An 18,373-nucleotide genomic window follows, 5' to 3' on the forward strand; every position below is an offset into this window, starting at 1 on the left:
TAGATTTTCTACATGCACAATTTACATTACTTTATATGGAAATAACACGTCACTAGCACGGTCGCACATTTATCGAAATTTTCAAGTAGTTATTAATTTTTAAATCATTTTGAGACCTTTTTTTTGGCCGTAAAAATTAGATTTTCTTATTTGGGGAAATTCCCTTTTGTTATTTTTAGGGAAAATGAGTTTGACCTGGTATTTTTTTTCTGATTTTTTTTGCATAATGATGTAAAATGGTAATGTTTAAAATTTGATGAAACCCGATTATCGAAAATATACTTTTTTGGGCAAATTTTGGCCAAAAAGTGAATAAACATGTGTGTTTTTAAACTAAATTGAATCGTTAGCTTTTCTGATTTTTTGCGTAAAGACAGAGGGCAAGTTTGCATTTTCTTAAATATTTCCATTTTTTCTTTTTTCTTATTACATAAAGCTACAGGTAGGTCCACTCAGCATTTAGCTTGTTGGGTTGGAAACAATGGATTTTCTATCCCAAATTGGGATTTCGATAGAAACTTTCATCCCCACTGAGCGAAAAAGTTCATCCGGGCCACTGAGACAGGGGTGTACTGTAGAAACAGTGTCTACATACTTTTGAGACCGACTTTTTTTAGGTTTACTAATAACTGCATTCGTTAACAACGCTGCGTGCACTGTTTCGAAATTTTTTCTCAAACTCATCCGTGTCTGAAATCGCAAAATTCGCAAGCATCCTTTGTTTATATTTCCTTAATAAAATCTTTTTTTAAAGGGTGCTCCTACCTATCGAGTTTAGAATACAATATCTAACCATTCCCAGGCAAGAAAAAGTGAAGCCACTTATCCCATCCAGAACGCGCCTAAAACGCTCCGCAATCATGACGACAGATTGTATCTAGCGGTTTCTTTGTTTTTGAGGACTACATTTTTTGAAATCTAGCGATAGATTTTACTTTCACTCCGGCGTTCGTTTGAAAACCACGCGCGGGTGTTCTGGATGGTAAATAAAGTGGTTTCATTTTCCATCCAGGAGTCTCGTGTCTAGCGCTTCGGGCTTGGAAGTCAATGCTCTTACCCTCCCTTTAAGACAATAGAGTTTACGACTCTTAATTAAGGAAGATCGAATAAAAGTAACAATGCAATGCGTTCGATTCTTTACAAGCACTTAATTTTTATTATTTTTGATAATGAAATAAAAGATTATCATTTAAAAGTAATTAATGATGATCCAAATGAAAATGGACGGACTTTTTGATTCTTGGAATTTTTGCGGGCACCATCTAGTGTGTTTTCTAACTACATAGTTAATAGCTTGTTAACTATGCTGATGAATTGGCAGAAAATGTATTAATTGTTAATTTTGATTACAAAGCTATAATTATCCTTAATTAGATTACATGTCATGCTTTGAATATCTTGGCTTGATGAATTTTCTCGGATTTGCTTTCTTTATTGTTTATTGGTCTAAATTATCAGTTGGTTATGGATCATGCAGACTATGTAGTTGCTAAATAAATTTGTGCTATTCAAGATTTTAAACAAAACTATGGCAAATATATTTAACTATTTTGTTTAGTATTTTTTTTGATTTTGCAAAATTTTCGAGAGGGGGGACAATTTTCCGGGGGCAGATTTCCCGGGGGCTACTTTTCAGAAGGCTTATTTTTCCGGGGGCAAATTTTATGTCAACATTATTTTAATCTTTATCCTCCTCACCCGCGTTTCTACGCGATTAATGTCTATTCCACTTGGCGACTTTTTCGAATGTTTGAAGCCCGGGTTTTTGACGTCACCTATAGCCTACGAAGCTCCTGCGTTAGCAAAAAAATCGAATTTGTGTGAGAACACTTGAAAGGCTTCTTTTTCAGAAAGTGATCAAAGTGGAAATCACCCAAGAAACGGAATGAAAAGCCCCGGTTTTGGTGAGGTGCTCGCTAAATTCCATAAAAGTGACGTAAAATTCTAATATGCGTTCGGCTTGCACTAAACATCAAAACAACGTCCATCCAACGTTCTTAAACATCCATATGACGATGACAACGTTTTGTAAAGTGGCTTCTTCCTCAAATACAGGAAGTCTATTATACGCTTTTTTAATTTTCCCAAACGAAAGTATTAGAATAGCCTTTCTGCGGCGGGACTGAATATTTTTAACCCTTCTTCACTAATATAAACAGCTCAGGTATGATCTTTTTTCCTTTTTCACCAGATAGTTATATTTGTTGATAGTGAAACCAGTTAAACTGTCAGTTTCAGTATTTCCTAGAAGAAATCATGTCAATTGAATATCCAGCAATATCACCAAACCCTACCGTAAGTTTGTCTAATAATGTTGACACTCTTCTTTAGAGATAGGAATAATTGGAAGGTCGGGATCACTGATGGAAACTATTTTTCTTTGCTTAGCGACCAGAGAGGAAAAAAAATTTTGTCTATAAGTGAACCCCACCTTCCTATTATTCCTATCTCCGAAGAAGGGTGTCAAAATTAGGAGAGAGATGTCGATTGCCGAACCTGATCGAACACCTATCGAACTTTATAAAAAATGTTTGATAAGTTTAATATCAGTTTTTTGTCAGAAGTTGATTTGTAATCGATGAGTTTGGTATGTAAACGCTCCAGCTTTTCCCTTGTCTGTACACAGACCCAGTATCTACGGCTAATTTCATTGCCATAGAGGGTCTGTTGTCATTGTCTTTTCTCATTTGAGATTTTTCTAACCGATCGCTGCGGTGGAGACGACGAGAGAAGTGTTGTTATTTATAAATCATACTTCATCGCAGAGGTCTCCGTGCGGGAATTTTTTTATCAAACAGACAATGCGCACAGAGTGTACTAGTGTACTACGAAGAAATAAAGGTGAGATACCAATCTGGTACAGGTTAGCTTTTCCCATCCGATGGGATAGATATTGGCTTTAAGGCAAAACAAGAACAAAAAAAGAAACCATGAGACACGCACTTTTTTTCTTGTGTTGGTGGGATGGAGAATGTTGCATGTCCCCAAGCCTTTAGCGTGGGCGGTCACCAATACGCCATCAGAATGTAAAAAGAATAAGCGGCAAGGTAATAAATCAAACTTATCAAGCTTCAATCAAACTTCATCGATCTTGATAGACCTTTTGCTAATCAGGATTGTCATGTTGAAAAATCAAAAACTCCGGTGGTTGCATTTTGTTGTATAAGATTCCCATTTCCGAAAACGACCAAACAAATGACTGAGCATGAAGGGTACTATGATGTAGTTTCTAACCTGATGTGTAACCTAATTGTTTTTGATGATGATCATGACGTCATAATCAATGACGTCATAAAAACTAAAAATCAAATTTTTCAAGGATTATTTATTTAATTGTCTTCAAACTTTCCCCAGATGCATCTCACTAAAGTCGATTATTTGAAAAAAATTATTTTTCGAAATTTTGATTGCGTCAGCAAAAAATTAGATTTTTCGTTTTTTACTAATTTCTGCTGACGTCATCAAAATTTCAGAATCTAAAAACTTTCGAATGATTAGGACTTGCCACAGATAGGGATGTTCCTTTTTCCAAAACACCTGAGATATATTACAGTATCTAAGAAATCCAAAACAATTGGGAAATACAGAGACTTCTCCTAGTCCTTGGCATGTGACTCAATGTGGAAGGGTTGGTAGCTTAAAAACTATCAGAAACTACTTTAAGGGCATTATAGAAATACCATCAATGCACATTCCAACAACCAACATGCCTAACTTTTCAAAATAAAAGGCTTTAATATATGACTTATAAAGTTCTTATTTGTGAAATATCTTATGAAGCCTTAACATCTCTTGGATGAACTCAACTGGCAAGTTTAATTAACCCTACATCCCATTTAAAAAGTGGTTTAAAGCAGTTTCAAGGGAGTCATTGTTGTGATTTACTAAAAGGGCCATTACACGTTCTTTTTTTATGAGAAAATCCAAAAATTTTGAAGCCTTCGGATGTTTTTAACTTTTTGAGTTTTAAGACTAAAAATGTTCTTAACATGTTATTATTTTCACCATTTCTTGAGCATTTTTCCCCATTTCTCTAAGAAACCGGCTTTTTTAGGGTCGGCAAAGTCTTAAAAGGTTCTTAACTTGTTCTTAACATTTCGGCCATCGAAGGCTTATGTTCTTATATAGTTTGTTCTTATGAAAAAACGTGTAATCGATTATGTATAATACATATAATATTGATTCTTATGCTGTCTTAAGTCAATTTGTAGCTGGTGGGAAAATTTGAGCGGTAAAAAAGTGGATTTTTGTCAAATTATTGCATTTTTTTGACTTTTTAGCTTAGAATCTTGCTAGAAAGACTCACTTTAGATTTGTTTTGCTTGACATTGAAACCCAATCCAATTGCTACGAGTTAAACCAAAAATGACGATTTCTAACTCAAACTGGGCATTTCAGGGGGGCTTCGCCCTCCTACATAGTCTGATATATACGACATCGGCACTTAAAGGGTTAGGTGAATAAAAAATTTGAAAATGTAAATTGTTGGTGTTTTTCAGCCTTTTGAGTTTTTTAGGCCAAAAAATTAGTATTTTAGAAAGAAAAAATAAATTTTGCAATTTTTGTTACCAGCTTTCCTTAATATATTTTCATATGGTTTATTGCGTCGAGTTTTTGAAAAATTTGGGCAAAGATAGCCGAAAATAATCTCAAAAAGTATTATTTCTTCAGAGCTTAAAGTTTGCTAGTTTTTATCCTGCCTATTTCTAGTCCAGAAGCTGGAGCTCAACTACTCTTTCAAATCAGAAAGCGAAGATAGTATGCGACAGATTACAGGTTTTTCCGACAAGCCATTTTCTCAATTTTAGATGAATTCTACTGTTTATAGAATGAAGTTGATCAAAGAATGAAAAATTTTCTTCTTCATTTTTTAAAATAATTTCAAAATTATTTTTTTGTTTCTGAGAATTGAGATTCTTTATAAGAAAACATGGTATCTACGGGTACCCTGTGTATATTTTGTGTAATATAATGCATATAATGCTATATAGGTCACATTTCACGCGTCTTCGTCGTATAATGTTCAAAATTATACGAAATTTTCGACTTTAAGTCATCTTGTTGTGATTTACATCTGGTTAGTTTTTGACAGGACGTCGCATGTTTCGTCTTATAATAATTTTGCAGCATCAACAATCAGATTAAAATTCTTTTTGTTTTGATGTTTTTGAAATGATAAGACCAAAAATAAAATAGTTGACCGATGTAGGAAGTGTAATATGTCTTGATAATAGACTCGAAAGTAAAAATACAACTTTCCTAAATTATCGAAATTCCGGTGTATTTAATTACTATGAAAATTGTTCAATGATTTCGTTTTGATAGCAGTCTTTTATAGTATATTGTTGCCGCGCCTATAGATAAGCTGTAGAAAGCTGGTTGTTCGTATTGTACGTGTAGTTTTTTTTACTTGAATCTTTATAAGTTTGGAGTTTGAGCAGACAATTTCATAAATCATGTTAAAAAAAGTGACACCGGCGTATGCTGCATAAAAATACCTCGGTGGTGAAATTAATTTTGATTGGAAGATTTACAGAAGCGGTATTTTTTCAATAAATTTGAAACTGAAGAAGAAAAGTGAAAAGTAAGAACATGGAGTATAATGATAGGAAATCCTCTTTCTCGAACTTGCGAGGGGGGAGTATTCGTTCCATATCATGAAAGCCAAAAGGAGTACTAGTTTGTGAGTGGTGATGGGTGTGTCCGAGCTAAAAAGCAAAAAATAAGAGATAACACGACACGAGATAACATTTTTTGATGTTTGTGGAACCTTTAAAAAAAAAATACTATTCTTCCTTACAGAACTTTGCTCCAATTTTCAGGGAAACATGACTTTTGGATCCTTTCAGAGAGTAGATTTGATTTTCGTTAACCTTTTGAGAAATTCCTAAGGTGTGAGAAAAAGGTACGCATACCACTCGCACACATCACTTGACGATATTGCCCCGAGTGTCCCCCTAAAAGAGAAAATCAATCTCTAATACCCAGAAGTAGGAAAGACATTGTGAGGGATAGAATTTTGTTGCTGGAAATGTTCATTCTTTTATTTTTAGGGATCGCCTTGGCAACTGACTTTTTTAGCCTCAAAGGTATTTGAGAGTAACCGAAGACGGCTGTGGGCTAGATAAGCCTTTGAAAGCACTATGGATTCATTAGAAGAGGCTAGAGATGATAAATACAATGAGAAACATATTCAAGATAGAAAGACTTGGTTTATATCAGAGTAAGTTTATTATCATACAATTCGAAATAAAATTCATGGTAGCTATCACGTCTTAAACACACACCCCTCTCTCACAGCCTCGTGAAACTTTTCCCCACAGCGGGGATAAAAATTTCTATTGAAATCTCAATTCTATTGTTCCAAGATTGAAAAATTCAGTGGGGATGGTTTTGGAGTGCAATTATTAAATGCAATTAAAGACTGCATTTCGAATGGGGATGAAATCAAAGTCAATTTCCCAGTGGGGCCAAAATTCTAGGGTATTTTTCCCACCGGGGACGAAATTTTTGCCAAATTTTCCAGTGGGGCTGGGGTTCCAGCGACACAGGGGTGTTCTTAAATTGAGTAACGAAGCTATTCTCAGGAATGTAAACAACCCATATAAGATATTAAGGAATTATTTTTACATGCATGGCAAAATGGTCATTTCTAATGTTTGAGATTTAGATATCCATGTGGAGCTTTCTTTCTTCATAAAATGTGCCTTTTCGGTTTATCATATTTGTGACAACACGTATATCTGAGTAAATCAGTATTACCAAGGAATTTGGATTATGTTTTATTAAAGCTCCTTGGTATTACAACTACTAAACTGAGGACTGCAAAGTGAGATTCGAACTCACGACTTTCGCATTACTAGTACAACTAAGGTCAATGCGCAGATATATGTTTTGGAACAATACGGTAAGCCCTTCAAAATGACATCGCAGTCTATCCTTAGAAAAAGGAAATTTAAGAAAATAGCGAGCTTATGTTTTTACACTTGAGGACGGTAGAGTGACTGAAGCGATTAGGAATAACCTGCAGTTCTGACCCAAAAAATCGAGGACGGTAACAGTGCTGATTTACCGTTGTCCTCAGTTGATCAGGATGTAGACAAATTAGAACCTTACCGTCTCCGTCGCAGAAAAACACACATACATTAACTCAGTAATAAGGGCATATTAAAAAAAAAAAGTCTGTCCACATATAATTGGCAGTGGAAACAAGAATGCCTGTAACTTTTGGTAGTCAAATATAATTATATTTTCTTGTTTTAGAGGATCAAAAGCGCTATATTTGAATGCATTTTTGGTTGAAAAATTCGCGATTTTTAACGGTTTAATTTGCGATTGTAAAAATTGAGTTTTTTTTCAACTTTCAAGGCAAACAGAAAAGTCATTCGGAAGATATGGGACCCGAAATACCCCTTGGTAGCACTTTTCTGTGAAATATTAAATCTCCAACTTATTACTAAAACAAGCCAAAAGAATTTCCATAATTATTTTTGACTATCAAAAGTTACATTCATTCTTGTTTCCACTGCCAATTATATTTGGACAGACTTTAGTCCCATTCAGGTTCATCAAAACGCTGATTTATTTCAACACCCCTGTGTCACAGACCCGCTGGAACCCCAGCCCCATTGGAAAATTTAGCAAAACTTTCGCCCCCGTTGGAAAAATACCCTGAAATTTCAGCGCTACTGGGAAATTGACTTTGATTTCATCCCCATTCGAAATTCAATGTTTAATAATTGCACTTCAAACCCATCCACACTGGATTTTTGACCTTGGAACAATAGAATTTCTATCCATCCCATTGCGATTTCGATAGGAGTTTTTATTTCCACTGAGGAAAAAAGTCTCACCGGGGCTGTGAGACAGGGGTGTATTTGAATTACAGGTGCTGGCAAGTCAAAGGCAAGATTGGAAGAATTCGTTTTCAATTCAACCCTTTGTCAACTTTTCTTGGTGCTTTCGTCCTGTGGGCAATCCTCATATGGGCCATTACTGATGAGGAGACCAGCATTGAAAAGATCAATGTTGCGCGACGGTGGATCACTGATAAATGCACGTGGTTAGTTTAATTTTTTTCTCTGTATGTTAGTCAGGACCGGTGGAAGCGGGGAGACTGGGGAGACTTCGGCCTCCCCACTTTTGAGCAAATGAGGTTTTTTTCTCAATTTCCTAGCAGATTTTATCTTATTTTGAGCCTTCAGCGTCCCCACTTTAACGGTTCTTCCGCCGAGCCTGTTAGTAGGGTTGTTAAGAGAATGTTAATGGGTACAAGACTGGTCAAGCAATTTTCCTTCAGAAATGTATGTAGAAAATCTCAGCTGTAATATGATACTTTGGAATTCGAAAGTTTTCAAACTTTGTTTCTTGTTTCAGGTTTTATATTGGCAGTCAATTTATTTGGGTTATCTTGATCATTTATATTTATTTCAAATATGGACATATCAAACTTGGTAAGTATGGACATAAAGTTTCAGTATTTTTTTTGTTGTGTGCAGCTGAATTCTGTTGCAGTTTCAGCTGACAAAAACGTCGAATCAGGGGATGTGAGAGACTTTATGTTGGCATAGGGAGATTTCAAAATTCACGAAACGGCCGTCATTTTGATTTTGCTCGGGTACCAGAAATCAGATGTCATTAAAATACACGGACAATAGAAAAAACAAAAGAAATCGGAACTTTAATTTTTTTTGTAAGTCACCCTTCTCTCACACCCCTGGTCGAATCGACATCTAATTAAAGTCGATTGCAAAAAATTACTTATGTCACTTTTTGAAAAAAAAAAGCCGTTAATTACAGTTATTAAGAACGCTTTGGTTCCATTCTCTTTTTCACAGGATTATCAACAGATCAGGTAGAATACGGAGATTTCGATTATTTTGCCATGATCTTTACAACCGGTATATGCAATGGATTGTTTTACGATGGTGCAAGCGCTCCCATCGCTGGATATAATGATTCCACCGATAATTTACTCATCTACAAGGGAAAGTACGTTGAAAAGTATTGGGCTGCGTTATTTAAAGGTTTTATTTTTACATGAGTGTTCCCGTTTTATATCAGACACATTTCATATCAGGACAGTGTCTACCTACAATCAAGGTCATAATATATGAGAAAAAAGGGAAATTCCCCAGGAAGTTATGAAACCACAATCGATTTGTAAGTGCTCTAAAGTAGGTTCAAAGGGTAGAGTTTTAACTCTGAGTTTTAACGCTAGACTTAAGACCTTAGGATCTAAGGACCTTAGGATCTGAGGATCCAAAAGTTCAAAAATAGTCCACTAAGGCTCAGAATATAGCCTGGAAGTCTGCCAACCCCTCCCAAGTTAAGATATTCGATTAAATTAAAGAGATAGCCCAAAATCGACTTTCTCGCCGAAACTTTAAATCTTGAAAAACGTTAAAATAACCGGAATTTTCAATATATTTCAACCATGCTTATAATTGTCATATTGTGTTGAATGTTTTTCTTGGCCTCTTTCTGACCAATCTTGCTCCACGTCCGTGTCAATCCAATGTGAAAAAGCTTATAAATCAAAATTGATGAGTAAGCAAACGATATCATTATATATACATTATATATCGATATCATATCTTATTTAAAAACAAAACCTTTGATATTGATCCACACATGGAGGCGGAAGGAAAAATAAGTTTAAAAAACTTATAATTGTGTGGATATTTCCTGGAAGGATGGCAAAATTTACAAAAAAACCCTGGAAAAGGATTCTATTCCCCTATGGAAAAGTTTGCCTCTATGCGGTAAAGTGAGGGTGGACGAACAAAACTTCATCTTTTATCCCCTTTAAAGTTCAGAATAACTTTCGCCTCGAAATTTTGGAAACTTTCTTCGAACCTAGAAATTAGCATGTTGTTTCATCCGTGGAAAAAGGAAAATAGACAGCCAATGCTTTCTCATTCAACAACAAGCAAAACTTAAACTCCCTATAATCTCCCCTACACCACTTGGAATTTCTTATTTGGGAACACCTCAAAAATGTTCGTCAACCCATTGTGTGGGCATGAAATGGAAATGGTCGATTTATTAAAAAATTCTAGATTTATGATTTTCTTGACGTATATTTACATACGGGAAAAAACAGGAGTAGTTCTTTTTTTTAACCAATATTGAGCCCCTATTGAATTTTACGTAATAAAATTATGACAATTTTAAGTATTTTTCTGTGTGGAAAATCATGAGTGATACATTAGCTAAATAATCCAATGAAAACGCAGGACAAGTTCACAAGTAGTTTTTGATTTATCAACACCCTGAGTGACTTAAACTTTGGTAATCTTTTCTTTGCCATTTGTTTTCAATTTTTCGGAGCTTCTAAACGCATAAATTTCCAGGAACAGTACAGCAGCTAGACAGAAGAACTTTCTGATTCTGGTCAAAATTGATTGATTCATTGTTGGATTAAGATTCTAAGAAAATGCTTACCAATTTTCTTGTCTAGGAGTAATCATATTACGCAAGCGCAGAACTCGTTGAACGTTGTGATGTTTCATTGGGGTTTCCATGGTTTCAGTGTGTACGTTTTACCTTGTCTCCTCTTATCTGTTCTTTGCTATCGTAAAGGTAGGTAAATTCGAACTTTATTTTATAAGAACTACTATATTTTTCTTATAAGAGGTTAGACTAGCCGTGATTTTTAAGCTTAAATGTTCTTAAGTTGTTCTTAACATTCACTTATTGGCTAAAACGATGTTTCAAATCTAGAATCTTCTGAAACTTGAGCCTAAGCTTGTACAGAATTAGTTAGTTGGTTTTGGTTTAAAATTGAGCCTCATGTTCTAATAAAAATTATTCTTGTAAAAAGGCGTGTATTTTCTTTGCGAAGTTTTTAGGGCTCAAATTTTCTTCATGCATTTTGATACGATTAGTTTCCGGTTTCATATTTAGGTTTTAGAAGAGGCTCAAATCAGTCTTCAAATCATCATATCTTCATAAGGCTGAGATTAAGGTTATTCTTAATTTGTTCTTATAAGATTGTTTAAAAAAAACCCCAACCATTGTTTTATTGAAAATCACTATCTACAGGTTTACCTCTGACAATGCGTTCCTGCTTGTATCCTGTGTTCGGTAAGAAGATCTTGGGACGATTAGGTGACGTCATCGACAGTATCTCTATTATTTGTATGGGGTTCGGAGTAGCTACCTCCTTCCTGTTAGGTGCCATCATGGTGGTAGTAGGGTTACAACCTATCTTTCCTGAACTAGCTGACAACCAGAATACAAGATTGATTGCGCTATGGGCTGTCTCTATCATGTCAATGTTTTCGGCAACGAGTGGTATCAAACTTGGTATCAGGAGGATGTCGCAACTATGCTTCTTAACAGGTACAGTCAACTCTTGCTTATTCGAACTTCTACCGGGTGTGCCACAAATAAGTTACCCTCTTTGATTTGATATTGTTAGGCAGTAGAAAAGAGATTTTTCAAAGATTGTTTCGGAATCATTCGAGGAAAGCCTAACTTAAAATTTGGTATATTACTTTTTGATTTTACTTCATTTGTTCAAAAGTTATGTTCAAAAACCTAAAATGTCAATTTTAAAAAATGTTAAAAAATGGCTAAAAAAAAGGGTATCGTTTTATGAGAGAAAGGACTTCGTTTACCAAAACATTAAAATACAACGTCTTGCTCCTTGTAACACTCTTTATGTTTTCTTTATCTCTATCGTTTTTTTTTACTTCTGTTTTCCCCTTGGGCATAAACAAGATGCAGAATACTTCAACCCCCACAAAATCTTCAACGTCTTTCCAAGAGTTTCCGATAGTTTTCTGTGTGTACATCATCGTTGAGAAAGGTGGAGAAGGGTGAAAGTTTTGAGAAAAATACCTTGTTTGAACTGTTGCAGCTCATCTTGATTCACCCTGTATTTACAGGGATGCTTAACTTTGTAAATAAGTGCTTTTTACATGATGGAAATACATTTCCTGATGCATAAAATCGTTTTGTGTTTGTATTTATTACAATCAATTTAATACCCTTGTTTTTAGCCTTTTTTTGACATATTTTTAAATTGACATTTTAGGTTTTTGAACATAACTTTTGAACCAATGAAGTAAAATTAAAAAGTAATACACCAAATTTTAAGTTAGGCTTTCTTCTGAATGATTCCAAAACAATCTTTGAAAAATCTCTTTTCTACTGCCTACAATATCAAATCAAAGAGGGTAACTTCTTTGTGGCACACCCGGTAGATGTTTGAATCTTTCTCTAATTCGAACTTAATCTCAGTTCCCTGCAGGGAGAAACTCTCTTAAAATACTTTCTATAATTCGAATCTCTTTGTTATTCCAACAAATATAAGAGTTCGAATTAGCGAGAGTCTAATTTATCTGTTGCAGTGTTCACAGCTCTATGAAAATAGGGTTTTCTGCCTTAGAATTTTAGCAAAATATTAAAAACAATCTGGCTTAATTAGTCGTGTTTAGTCCATTTTACTTCTGAGAGGAAAAAATTTACTTTGACCACTGCTTTTAGGATTGTATCATTTCAAGCAAAGAGTCTTTATTTTCTATTTTTCGCATTACCACAGGCACAGTGGAAATTGGTAGGGATGTAAAAAATGTCAAAGGTTGAAGTTATTTCTCCTATCATATCTGTTTAAATTCAATTCAATTTTGGCGTTCACGAGCATTTAGTCACTCCACCCTCCTCACAAGGAGTCAAAAATTGAAGTTACCTTTCCTATGATACCAGTGTAATTCAATAACAATTCAATTTCAGGAGCTTTATTCACATTAATCGTTGCGCTCAGTGACAACCTGTGGTATTTACTTAATCTGGCTGTTCAATCGATCGGTTACTATTTCCAATACCTCATATCGACATCAACATTCACAAGTGCTTTCGTTCAACAAAGAAATTATCCTGATGGCAAACAACAGGAATTTGATTGGATGCATAAAAATACCATCTTCTATTGTAAGTTGAATTAGTATAACTACAGTATGGTCTCTTTAACTCGAACCTTTATAACTCGAATGAACTCCGACAATTTTGTGTTCCCCGTGAGGGTTCGAGTTGTGGAAAATCCACTGTAGTATAAAGCGGAACTCTGTGCCTCATTCCTGGTAGGATGGCCGATAGTGTATCTCCTTTTTGGGGGCTTTCTTGAGGCTGTCGACAATGGAATTTGACATTACTTCAAAAGGGTTTTCTTTTCCACCGGCTTTTCATTCCCTTTAGCATACAAATTTTAAATTCAAGGGTTCTAGTTTTCGCGGTTTTTCGAAAAAAAGCGACAATTAGTTCCTTCGAAAATTATTTCCCTTGTAAACTTGACTATATACAGTAGTACTGAAATCATAATATACGAGCCTTAAATTGAAGTTGTTCTCACAAACACAGAAAAGAGTGTATCAATTTTTCACTAAGACAGAGAATTTAACAAATCGTTTGGGACGTTTCCAATGACGAATTACGTTACAAAATTATGACTATTATCTTCTTTTTTTCGATTCACTCACTTAGAGTTAATAAAACGCGATATGTAATGAAGGCCATGCAACATCTGCTATTATCATTTTCTTTTCTTTTTCTCGTTTTAGGGGGCTGGTGGTTAGGTTGGGCACCTTTGGTTTCAATATTTGCTACACGGATCAGTAAAGGTCGAACAATCAAAAGTGTGATCGAAATTGCTTTCATAATCCCAAGCTTTGTCAATTTCATTTGGTTTGTCGTTGTAGGAGGTGTGTCCATTGATATGGAAAATCAAGCCATTTCCATGAGACTCCATTGCGGCATGAACAAGTAGGTGGTCTCACACACTAAAATGAAGTTCAATTTTTTATTCAGTCGCGATAAGAAATCATGCACTCTAATTAACAGAAGTGAAGAAAAGCTGAGTTAAAATTCAACTCCACAGTACTACCCTTTGCAGAAATAAGCGCAGAGAAAGCCTTCTGTAGGAGCACGTGGTACATTACTAAAGCACAAGGATATTGAACTTTTATCCCATTGACTTCAAATCCCCGAAGGGGCTAGACCCGAAACTCCTGGATGAGAAATGAAGCCGCTTATTTCCCATCCAAAACGCGTGACCTTTCAAGCTGAAAGTAAAGCCTATAGCTAGATTTTGAAAAATATGTTGCGCGAAAAGAAAAAAAGGGCTAGTTTCAATCCGTCATCTTAAGTGCCGCGCAAATCTTAAAGTTTCACTTTTTCTTGCTTGTGAAAGGTTAAAGATTCCTATTTAGTCCCTTCTGCGGGGGCTTCAAACTCGATGTTTTGTCCGTCATTAGCCTCGGCTTAGTTAAGATTATTATAAGAATATTCATGATGAAATTAACCAAAATAATTAGAAAATGCCGAGAATAAACCATCACGAAAGGTGACAGCTGAACCTAAGAATGACATTTTTAGAGTATTTTTGACTTTAAATTGCCAATTATTCCCCTGTAATGCTCAAAACTTTTACAAAAGTGCCATTTTCCTTTTTTTTTACTAGAACAACACGTGATGCTTTAGGAGCTCCTGATTGGCTACACAGTCTCGGTTGCATTGATGAAGACAAAAGATTCTTCATGGTGATCGAAAAATATGAAGATATCAAGATTATTCTTCAGATTATCGCTTTGATGATTACATTACTGTATTTTATCACGAGTTTCGATTCAGCTGCACTCGTCATGGGCACCATCTCGAGTAACGGTTGGTCCTTTGTTTGTTTTTTTCATTTTTGTAACTATTCCTTGTTCTTTAAACTACAACTTTGTATCAAAACCGCTACTTAAACTTGTCCATATGATAAAACAGATCACAACAGCGAATGAGGGCGGCATGGCCGAAACGAAAGATTTTCTGGGAAATATAATCCTATACAAAGCGATGGTATTTTGTACAATCTACTCTTTTCGAAATTTTATTCTTATTCTTACAGGTCTAGAGGAGCCACCATTGATTCAACGTATTTTCTGGTGCATCACCATAGCTGCTTGTACTTCAGCTCTTATTGTTTATACTGAATTCACTGATCGTGCTGATGTCAATGCTTTTGCTATTCTGGCTGGCCTTCCGTTTGCAGTTTTGATGTGTTTCTGTGCTATTTCACTGTGGCGGTGAGTTAATTATCATTAATCGGGAACTCTAGATTAGTCCCCCACCCTCCCGAACAGTTAGCTAAAACATTTTCGCACGGGAAATTAAATCAATCCAACTAGCTCCTTTTAAAATCAAACCCTTGGCAGGTACCAAGATGAACATTCTGTTTGAAAGAATATTCATTAAAGCAAAGGTAACATATATCAAACATGTATATTTTCATAGATTATTGAAAATGGAACCATATTGGTTTTACAATGAAGTCGCTCACTGGGAAATGATTTATGGTCATATTGATGATATTCAAAACTGAAAAAGCCTTTAGCAATTGTTGCTCCCTGGTACTACCTAGGGCAAATGTCAATTAAAATTAGCCTAAATCACCATGGCGACAAGAATGGTAACCATGTTTGGTGAAGGACATCCGCCCGTGTCCGCCCAAACTACAGGAAGTCCACCCTTATCCAACCGAAAAACGTTTTTCGCGTACTTCAAATTTGCTTTCCCATTCTACTTATGGATTGTTTTACTTCTTTACAAATTCGATACCAAAACATAAATAGTGTTGGGGCTGGGCTGTTTTTGTCGGGTTCTTGGTCCTTTCGAGTCGCATTCGTAGAGCTCTTCGTCGCCAGTACGAATACAAGGAAAATTTTTCGAAGATATTGGCGATCATGGCGATTTTCCCGTTTACCGTGGTCCAGATGTATCGACAGGTTACTACAAATTATACTTTCAAATCTTAATTGACTTTTCTCGTACCCATCGTATGAGTTTTAGAAAAAAGGAAAATCTAATCAAATTTCACTACGGGTTTATTTGCCATTGCAAAATATTTTTTCAATATGTTTAAATTCGCCTTTTCATTTGGAATAGTTTTCTTTTTTCGAAACTACGGTACTCATCGCCTGACCCATGAAGTTATTGCCTTTTTCTCGCGTCATTTCAGGTCACTTTCGGTGAAAGATCAATCGAAACTGGTGGACGAGCATCCAGGCTAAACAGTGATACCACAGAAATGAAGAACAACCCATCCACCAAAAGTAACAGAGGACAACGCAATTTAGCCTACATACAGGATGAATCATTTTCGCCTGAATCTCCGCCCATCTATCAACCTGGTGAAGATTTCTTAGCTGCTTAACGTGTATTGCTCTGCAGCTGGTACTCAACGATGTTTTAACATTAACATTTGAAACTTTGGTCGTAAAAAAGTTAAAACTTTTTCTTTTATCGTACTTTGAAACTGACCCTTTTAAACTAAACTATTGACAGGTTATTAAATTTGACCTTTGTAGACTTCATTATGGCAAAAATTCTTATTATGCGAAAAAGATGCTTTCCGTATCGCCAGATAGAAATTTTCATTAGGAAAATACTATAGACAGCCGTTTAAGAGGTGTCAATTATCATAGTATTTTGGCACCATTCGATATGATGCAGCAGATCGTACAATAGGATATAAATTTACATCCTTCTTATTATCCAGAGCCTTGGAATAGCTGTATTAGACATTTGTCGAACAGGCGAAGGAGGGTTCTGGTCTGCAAAGTATTCAAACGGAGTAGGTATAATGTAGTAAGTAGTAAGTAATAATATTACCACTCTTCCTCCTAATTTATTGTTGTCCTCGTTTTCAAACAGATTTCATTGCTATAAAATTACATATTCACAATGAAAATTGTGTTGTTTATACCTCATGAGACATTTTGAATTTCAAGTACTTTTGTTTTAGAGTTAATGCTTGCCTTTTGGGAATTTAAATTGCTTTAAATATATAATTTCATAGCAATAAATCTGTTTGAAAACGAGGACAACAATAAATTTATGCATCTCGAGAAGAGTGTATTAGACGTTTGGTACTTGGCGATATAAGAGTTTTATAACAGTTTTTTTTCTTCACATGTTTGAGTAAAGATAACAGGAATAACAAATTATAAATTTTTTTTTAGTCACACATTTTGCTTTCTTCAAGTTGAAAATCTGAAAGCCTTGTTATTATTGTGAAAAAAAGCAAAATATGTGGTATACTATTCTATTGATAAAGCTTTCCAGAAGTTTTCAAAATATGTAGCAGAAGGAAAAACTGATGTGTTTTTTCCTTTTTCATCATTTTTTCGTAACCCTTCTGTGAATTATTTACTAAAATTTGATTTTAAGTTTTTTGCAACCTTTAGCGGAATTTTGAAGGTCTAATAAAAGCGCCATTAAGGCCGGTGGCATATACCCCTACCCTCCATTTGCCTAGGTCCCACCCCATATTGTAAGAACTATTTTTATGCTTAGAGTAGTTTAACCATCGTGACTTTGAAAGACTTTTATAATATTGAGTAAAACCTTTGGCTGGATAGATGTTTTAGTAGCTGAAAATCACCAACTAAAAACCCTAACTTTTTACTGTTTCGTATGTAAAAAGGTCAAAATTTTGATATTATTAATTATATTTATATCGTAGTTCGCCACACCATTTTTTTATCACTAGCCATAACTTTCATTAAAGTGCCAACGCAGCAAAACAAACACATAGAGTTGAATTTGCTTTCAAAAGGAATGGTATTAGCCCTACAGTAATTTTTTTTAAGAGTGACTTCTCATCTGAGACAAAATTATTCAGTCTTCAAATACTAACAAGGAAGTGATTTACAATTATAGTTTCAAAAGCCCATTTTGTATACATCCATACCTTGCCTTACACGCTTTTTTATTGAAATTTGACCACAACCTAAGAACAAATTAAGAACAATCTGAGCCTCAGATTTTAGAAATTACTGAGAAGTACAGATTTCCATTTAATTAACATGGCAAGAACATTTAAGTTTGAAAAAGCCGGATCCATAACTTCTACTGGTTTTTCTATAAAAAGCGTTTATTTAAGGATACTGGTCTCATATGTTATTTTACTAATGTACACGTTTGGTAACGTAACTATTCGAAAACTTTGTGTTGAGTGATTATTTAACCTACGCGGAGCGCTTTATAACTACTTGTGGTATAAAAAGGGGATTTCCCTTAGATTCGTTAATTCTCTAGGGGTAAGAAAAAGACAAACTGAGCTTTCAAAATGGGTAATCAGATCAATTAACTCCGGAAAATTCTTTTTGATGATGATAAAACAATAGAAAGCAAGATAAGAATACTACCGGGAGACCATTTACAGCACCTGACCCCGAGAATGTAGTAAACCCCGAGAATGTAGGTTTCTCATTTTTAAGCATTGTAGCCTTTTTTTTTAAAACGTAGTTTCAGGCATTTTTTTACTGTTACATAGTACTTATTATTTCTAGACATGAAATTTTAACTTGAATCAATTTTTTCC

General features: G+C 35.0%; 1 protein-coding gene across 2 annotated transcripts; it reads left to right on the top strand.

Moving 5' to 3' along the window:
- Positions 1–2,189: 2,189 nt before the first annotated feature.
- On the top strand, positions 2,190–16,415 carry LOC136820969 (glycine betaine transporter OpuD-like). 2 transcript variants are annotated; one of them, XM_067077201.1, is made up of 13 exons: positions 2,190–2,295; positions 6,054–6,223; positions 7,889–8,062; positions 8,377–8,453; positions 8,838–8,991; positions 10,463–10,584; positions 11,047–11,346; positions 12,742–12,939; positions 13,566–13,767; positions 14,465–14,667; positions 14,897–15,074; positions 15,283–15,773; positions 16,007–16,415. In XM_067077201.1, the coding sequence occupies exons 2-12, from the start codon at positions 6,144–6,146 to the stop codon at positions 15,368–15,370; spliced, it is 1,776 nt and encodes a 591-aa protein (XP_066933302.1). In that variant the 5' UTR covers positions 2,190–2,295; positions 6,054–6,143; the 3' UTR covers positions 15,371–15,773; positions 16,007–16,415. The 2 variants fall into 2 exon arrangements, with proteins under 2 accessions (XP_066933302.1, XP_066933301.1); XM_067077200.1 differs by lacking the exon at positions 2,190–2,295 and adding an exon at positions 5,310–5,584.
- The last annotated feature ends 1,958 nt before the right edge of the window (positions 16,416–18,373 follow it).

The sequence above is a fragment of the Clytia hemisphaerica genome, unplaced genomic scaffold, assembly GCF_902728285.1.
Source record: "Clytia hemisphaerica strain Z4C2 unplaced genomic scaffold, Clytia hemisphaerica genome assembly, whole genome shotgun sequence".
Taxonomy (NCBI): Eukaryota; Metazoa; Cnidaria; class Hydrozoa; order Leptothecata; family Clytiidae; genus Clytia; species Clytia hemisphaerica.